We start from the raw sequence: 7,500 nt of genomic DNA on the forward strand, positions 1-7,500 counted from the left end.
CGTAAAGTAATCTGTTCGTTCGTGTGTATTTTGTGTGCATTTTGTGTATTTTGTGTATTTGATTGATCTAAAGTCTATTGATCGAATACTTCGGCAAATAAATTATAAAGAAATATATTACGATGGATGGGGAAGCTAAAAGACTTAATGGTAAGAAATATGCAAGAGCGGTGCGATGGGGAGGAGGGAGAATAAAGGTTGACAGGAGGATAGGTGAATGAGGGAGTAAACGGATAGTGGGAGGAGGATGTACCGTACGCGTTAAGAGACATAAATAAATATTTATATGGCGAGTGGTCGAGATGAAATGATTTCGATGCGAAAAATGCTAATATAAAACAGAAGCTGGGGAAGAGAAAGAGAGAGAGAGAGAGAGAGAGAGAGAGAGAGAGAGAGAGAGAAATAGGAGAGGGGATGGGGGGAGGGTAAAGCGATGGTGGATGATGAGACGTTTAGTACCGTATAGAGGCGGCTTCTTTGTACTCTGATCCGCGCGGCCGAGGAAAGATATTTTCTTTTTTTTTTTTTTCTCCTTTTTTTCCTTTTTTCTTTTTTCTTTTTTTCATTCTTTCTTTCATTTATAGCATAAGAAATTGAGAAGAAACTTATTTATCCGATCCTTGTTTCCTTCGTTACATTTATCATCGTTAATATTCACGCGATTCGTAATCTTTTACGATCCTTCATTAGAATCGAAATCCTTTCGTTATTCGTCGATATAGAATTTTGAAAATATTATGTTCTTCTCTATTTCTCTTTCCTTCTTTCATTCATTCATTTTTGCTTACTTTCTTTCTCTCTCTCTCTCTCTCTCTCTCTTTCTTTCTTTCTTTCTTTCTATCCGTCGGCACACGCTCGGCGAGGAGCACGAAAGTTCATTTCCTCCGATAAAGCGATAGGAACCAACAACCGTGATCGTCTCGGGGCCGTAACTTCTTCATTCAGAGACTGCCAACGTTACGAAGTGGCCCGCTAGAAGGTTCGTTCGGGTCGCACTCGAGGAGATCGAGGTTCTTTCGAAATAGGCAAACCTTGAATGGGTCTGGTGTTACGGTGACACCTGCGTTACCGCGCAAACTCGGCAACGAGGCGCCCTCAGGTAGCCTAAGATCGAATGTATGTAAGAGCGAACTGAAGAATAGGAAGAGTTCCATGCGCGCTAGCACGTCGCCGAGACACATCCGCCTACCGACACCAAACGGCATGAAATACTCCGGTTTACAGACCTTTCCTTCGGCGGAAAGGAAACGAGTAGGACGAAACTCCTCTGGTTCATTCCACAATTCCGGATCCATGTGTACTGCATGCAATAGTGGTACAACTTGAGAGCCAGCCGGTATCGTGTAACCATTCAATGTTACATCCCTGTAAGATAAATTTAACAAGGTGGGTGATTAAGAAGAGAAGGGAGTCTTTTGAATAAATAATATATATATATATATATATATATATATATATATAAAACAAAAAAAAACAGTAAACGAAAACAAAAGAAAAAGAAAAATAAACAAAGTCGGTATATAATCGTCTAACGAGAGATTAATGGTAAGGCGTGATATCTTTGTCGTTTCTAATGGCGGACACGTGTACACTTAAGTAAGTTAATAATGTAGTTTCTCACTTTCGAGCAATGAAACACGACCGCACGATACGTCTCTTGGATTTCTTGGCTCCTTTGTTCGCGCACACGATGGAAACGGTGTCGTCGACCTCGAACCAACCAAGCCCCGAGTAAAGGTGGGCCCGGCCGAAAAGCAGACAGGGGGCCACGCACCTTTGCTTTCACTTTTGCTTGCCGAATAATCGGCAATCGCGAACGAACGAGATTCCGACATTATAGCAGACTACACGCGGAACGCCTTCGTAGAAGGAAGACCGAGTGGTCTCGGTCAGTTGTGAAATCCCGATTCGAATTCCCGCCCAATCGAACGGACACGCCGATTAAACTTTTACTCTTCTTCTTCTTCTTCTTCTTTTTTTTTTTCCTTTCTTTCTCTCTCTCTCTCTCTCTTTCTTTTTTTTTTGGTATCGATATCAAGACAAGACAATGAAAAAAAAATGTTCTGAAATGTTCGCTCACCTTGTGGTAGCATGAGTCGTTCCCAACGGGACGATGCTCGATCTTCTTAAGACTTCGAGGATCGTTGCCTCGGTCACCGGAAGAAACGGTAGATCCTCCAATGCCGGCATTCTCGATCTTCCGACTACCTGATCCAATTCTTCCTGTACCGCTTTAGCAGCCTCGGGGTGGTGCAACATGAGAATCACTGCCCATTCCAATGTGGTCTTGACCGTTTCCATGCCGGCGGAGAAAAGATCACCAAGAATCTGTTGCATTTGACGATCTGCGAAAGGGGAAATGAGAAACGGAGTTTTTAGAGGCAAAAAAAGAAAAGGAAAAAGAAAAAAAAGAAAAAAAAAAGAAAAGAAAAAAAAAAAAAGAAACAAGTAAAAGAGAACAATGAAAGCAAAACATGAAAGAAAAAAGAAAAAAAGGAAGAAAAAAATTACACCGGAAATAATACGTATTGATTTTGTCTTTTCTTTATTTTTTTCTTTATTTATTTATTTCTTTTTTCCTCTTTTTCTTCTCTCTCTCTCTCTCTCTCTCTCTCTCTCTCTCTCTCTCTCTCTTTCTTTCTTTTCAGAACAAACGATCTCGATTACTCACCGTGATTCTTGCCTTGAAACAGCAGTGCCTCGCGTCCTTCGGCCTTAGCCTTCTGGATTTCCAAGAGATAAGCGTCGACGAGATCGCGAATGTTGTTCTCGTCGAAGGTGACTCGATGCTGGTCGACCGTTTCTTGAAAGAAATCAGCCATTTCGGCACGATTCTGCGAGATCTTGTTTTGAACTTTTTGAAGACAAGGAAGATAACGCATAATCGGGATAAAATTAACAGCCGCTATACTCCCGAATAACTTGAATCCTTCTTCGATCAGATCCATGAACCTTTTGAATCTCGAATCACCGTGATGGAAGCGAACTCCCATGATGATCGAACAGATCACATTGCTGATCGACATACCGAGGGAAGGTGATACGTCCGTCGGTGCTCCTTGTCTCGACAATAAACCTTGGATAAAAGTATCGACCTCTCTCTGTAATCAAATCGCGATCGCGTTTCGTTCGTTATTTTAACATTTCACGGTCATCGACACCGATATATATATATATATATATGTATATAAAATTCGTTTTTTGCACGATCGAGATAATGATAATCGAAACGAAGAGAGGGGTGAAAAAAAAAGAAAAGATAAAATGAAAAATGGATAATGAAAATTTTGATCGATCGATAACTAAGACTCACCATAATTCTAGACTCCATGATCTTCTTTCCAGCACCCATGTAAGTCATTCCGAAACTACGAAGTTTCTCATGGAGGAACCTTCTTTGATCCTTCCACATAGCGCCCTCGGTATTAATGACACCTATGAAAAAGAATAAAGAGATCCTAAGCCGTGCGAACTCACGTATGCGGTACACGCGGATACTCGTTTCGTTTTCGCGACATCAGTGCCGATCAGTCCGACCTATCGCGCGGACGATCGATTACAACATCGCATAGTACGAGTTAGCATTGACCGAGAAGTTGAAACGAGAGAGGTGTGGAAACGATGCGCTAAAATAGACTGTGATCGATCCATCGATCTATCGCGATTTATCGCGATCGATATTCGCGAAGTCTCAGAAGTAAGAGTAAGAAGTAAAAAAGAAAAAAAAAAAAAGAAAAAAAGAAAAACAGAAAGAAGAAGAAAGAAAGAAAATAGAAAAGAAGAATGCAAAAGGACAATTTTCACGAAACTAACGAATGGTATCTCGTATTAGTTAAAAACTTATCGATAATATATAATGATCGTTTGTACACTCACCGTATCCACCGAGGATGTTGATGAATTCTGTGTGCGGTCTACCGCTGAACTCCTCGCGACGGAAAGTATCGCGGATAACCCGATAATCGCTTAAAACAACGACGAGTTGTGTTCCGAGGCGTGCGCTAAACATCGAGCCGTACTTCTTTGCCAGCTCGCCGTACTGTAGGTGGACGTCCCCTTTGAGGAAAGGTAGGTAGCCAAAGACTGGCACGCCCCACGGGCCGGGCGGTAGGGTACGGATGTACCTCAGCCACTGAATGCACCTCACAATCAGGAGTACACCCAAGAACACGAGGAGGGTGTATAGAGCCTCGATCCTGGTGCCGCCCATCGCTTTCCAGATCCACTGTGCCGCGTGTTCCACCAACATATTGTCGAGTTCGTCTTTTTCTTGTCGATAAATAGATCCCGGTTGTAGTATGAACGATAGTCGATAACTAATACTCGATACAATCGATCGGTACCGTAACGATATACACTCAAGTGTTTGTTGCTTCGCGGTATCACCAATTTTATATATATATATATATATATGTTGTGTGTGTATATATATATATTTTTTATATATGTGTATATATATATATATATATGTATCTATATATATATCGTTGAATGGGGTAAGGGGCCCCTCTCTTTTTCTCAAAGACGAATGAAGAGAAAAAAGAGAAAAAAGTAAGAAAAAAAATAAAAAAATAAAAAAAGCGAAAAAAAAAAAAGAAACAACAACAACAAAAAAGATAAGAAATGGAAAAGGCCGATTTCCGATATATCGCTTTAGCACGCGATTCTTCTCTCTTTCGGCCGATCCTCGAAAGCGTGCGCGTGCGTTTCAGAGGATCGCAATCCGTGATACTACTCTCTCAACTACCGATCCTCGTCGGCGGGCGACTCGCTCGCCACTCTCGCGTGAAACGATCAGGAGTACGCCAAACGAAAAGAGAGGATATATGGAGTTGGTTAAAAGGGAGGGGGAGAGAGCTCTTGATAGAGACTGATAGGAGCGAGCGAGAGAGACGGAGAGAGGAATAGGTGATATGAGACTAAGATTGAGAGAGAGAGAGAGAGAGAAAAAGAGAAAGAGATAGGAAGAGGGAAAAGAGAGGAGAAAAGGAAAAAGAGAGAAAGGGAGGAGAAGAGATAGATAGATAGATAGAGAGAGAGAGAGAGAGAGAGAGAGAGAGAGAAAAAAGTCGGTCACAGCCGCAGCCGAATTCGCCGGCGCTCGTCACGTCGGGAGTCGTGCGAGCCACGGGAGGATTGAGTGTGTACTAACATACACCTTCTTGTCCTTGCCTGTCTTATATAGTGACTCATCAGGCAGCGGCCCCACGGCGGCCCCTCTGTGCGGCGGGGTGGGGGCGCCCCGTAGATCAGCGGCGGCAGCAGCAGCAGCAGCAGCAGCAGCAGCAGCAGCAGGAGCACAGAACGGCACAGCATAGCATAACACAGTACAACAGAACAGATCACAGAACAGTACGGCAGAGTACAGTACACATGGCACAATATACAATAGAAAAGTACGGCATGACGGAGAAGAGGCACGATAGAACGCAGAATACCTTAGCGTAGCACAGTACAAAAGTAACAGAAAGAGTAACAATTACAACAGCAACAGCAGCAGCAACAGCAACGTTTGCAGTAGCACACGTTGAGAAGATCATTCGGGCTTCGTCACGTCGTACAGTGGTGAGGGCTCAAGAGGAGAGGGGAGAAAGGGGCAGAGAGTACGATCGTCAGCCACGAGGGTGGTGGGCAGAACACGAGCGAGGGTGCGAGGGCGGACCAAACCCTCGGGCCCCCCGCAACGGACCCCGCAAAGTCCGGAGAGAGTCCCTCTGCTGAATGGTGGGGGTAAATGTGGCTTCTCGCTACGGAGAGCCGCTTCGAGCACTCAGACGGCGCGATGCGGCGCTAGTGAGCGCGTCGTCCGCTCCGATAACATTTTCGTATATTAAAATCCTCATGCCATATAATGGCAATATATCTTCCGCCTTTTTATTACGACGTTATTCTCGCATATTTCTCGCATTTAATTATAGTGCGGATTGTCAAAAGGAAGTGTGCAAATTTTGAGTTCCATTTCTATTTCTATTATTGATTGTTATTTAACTCGAAAGAGGCGTCGACGATTGGTTCATCGGTAACGTCGAACGTCCTGATATCGAGCGATCGCTTCGTTCGTGTAATTTCGTAATCCCGATGTGTTAAATGTTTAATATTTCAACCAATGATCTCTCTCACGCACGTTTTATAACTTACGAAGTCAAATCATACGGTACGGCACACGAGTACGTATGTACGTATGTTACGTATATGTATATATATGTATGTATTAATATATGTATGTATTAATATATGTATGTATGTACGTAAAAAAAAAAAAAAAAAAAAAGAAAAAAAATTTTGGTGCGGATACATTTATAAGTGTTGAGATAACGAAATAATAATATTTTATTAAAGAAACGACGAACGTATTTAAAGATTTCCGTCGATCGTCGTTCTTAATCATCGTAGACGTTTTTTTTTTCTTTTTTTCCTTTTTCTTTTTTATTTAACGATTTAGACGTGGTATCAACGCGTAAATATACGATAACGAGGTATCACTTTAACGAATCGTAAAATACGAATGGACGAAAATTTTCGGTACTAACCACGCACGAGAGAAGCACGTTACGAAGAACGTCTGACCTATTTGTGTATATTTATTCGTCCGGTACGGTGCAACCTGTCCAAATAAGGGGAACCGCATTCGGACAAACGATACCGGCCTACAGGCCGTGCAAAATGCTCGTCCATCCTCGCCATAACTGGCGAAAAGCGCGCTCTCCTTCCGTTCCCTACCTGTTTCTCCTCTAAGGGTGAGTGAGTCACTTCGTTCGTGGATATTATGATTTAAAAAGAGAGAAAAGAAAAGGAAAAAGAAAAAAAAAAGAAGAAGAAGAAGAAGCAAAAAAAGGAAAAAAGCACAGAAAAGGGAAGAAAGAAGAAGAAGGAAAGAAAAACAAAACAAAAAAAAAAAGAAAGAAAAGAAAAGAAAAGAACAATAATAAATAATTAATTAATTAATTATTGTTTCTATTCTCTCAATTAAATATACTGCTTTTTTTTTTTTAATTCTCTAAACGACGTTTAACCGGTACCCACTCGATAAATCTCTCTCTCTCTCTCTCTCTCTCTCTCTCTCTTTCTCTCTCTCTCTCTCTGTCTCTGTCTCTCTCTCTCTCTCTCTCTCTCGGTCATTGGTGCCGTCGATAACCGATTTACATCGCATGCGACTTATCATTATCCTTCGTTTTACTCGGCACGTACTTACTTACTTACTTACTCGCGCTTCAACGAAAAAAAAAAAAGAAAGAAGAAAAAAAAGAAAAAAAAAAAAAGAAACATTTTATTGCGATTCGATAGCGATGTCGTCATCGCTACGGTCGTTCTGGACGTTCGTATACGTATGATCCTTGAAAGATTATTATTGCGATTGAGAAGAACGGCAATGATTTTATTCGGAGCAACGACACCTTCTTATCGGTGTTGTAACAGCAACGAGTGAGCGATGATGACCCGAAGGCCATTCGCTATTCTCGAAAACTTTTTATAATCCAGGAACCACCAGATTAATGCCCA

The 7,500-nt window shown here is 41.9% G+C and overlaps 1 protein-coding gene and 1 long non-coding RNA gene across 2 annotated transcripts in view; one reads left to right on the forward strand and one right to left on the reverse strand.

Annotated features, from left to right (window-relative positions):
- The window catches only part of Cyp18a1 (Cytochrome P450 18a1), a 5,459-nt gene extending 85 nt beyond the window's left edge, over window positions 1-5,374 (reverse strand). The window contains exons 1-5 of the mRNA XM_035880510.2: window positions 3,877-5,374; window positions 3,314-3,435; window positions 2,672-3,101; window positions 2,081-2,345; window positions 1-1,365 (exon numbers count right to left, since the gene is read on the reverse strand). The exon at window positions 1-1,365 is cut by the window's left edge and continues 85 nt beyond it. Coding sequence (XP_035736403.1) covers window positions 942-1,365; window positions 2,081-2,345; window positions 2,672-3,101; window positions 3,314-3,435; window positions 3,877-4,249 — 1,614 coding nt within the window. The 5' untranslated portion in view covers window positions 4,250-5,374 and the 3' untranslated portion in view covers window positions 1-941. The remainder of the gene's footprint in view (window positions 1,366-2,080; window positions 2,346-2,671; window positions 3,102-3,313; window positions 3,436-3,876) is intronic.
- A 210-nt stretch (window positions 5,375-5,584) lies between these two features.
- LOC146872293 (uncharacterized) overlaps window positions 5,585-7,500 on the forward strand; it is a 7,068-nt gene continuing 5,152 nt past the window's right edge. Inside the window, exon 1 of the long non-coding RNA XR_014983481.1 lies at window positions 5,585-6,154. This is a non-coding gene — a long non-coding RNA (uncharacterized LOC146872293). The remainder of the gene's footprint in view (window positions 6,155-7,500) is intronic.

Source organism: Vespa mandarinia, chromosome 22 (assembly GCF_050613455.1).
Source record: "Vespa mandarinia isolate Hongniang chromosome 22, ASM5061345v1, whole genome shotgun sequence".
In the NCBI taxonomy this organism is placed as follows: Eukaryota; Metazoa; Arthropoda; class Insecta; order Hymenoptera; family Vespidae; genus Vespa; species Vespa mandarinia.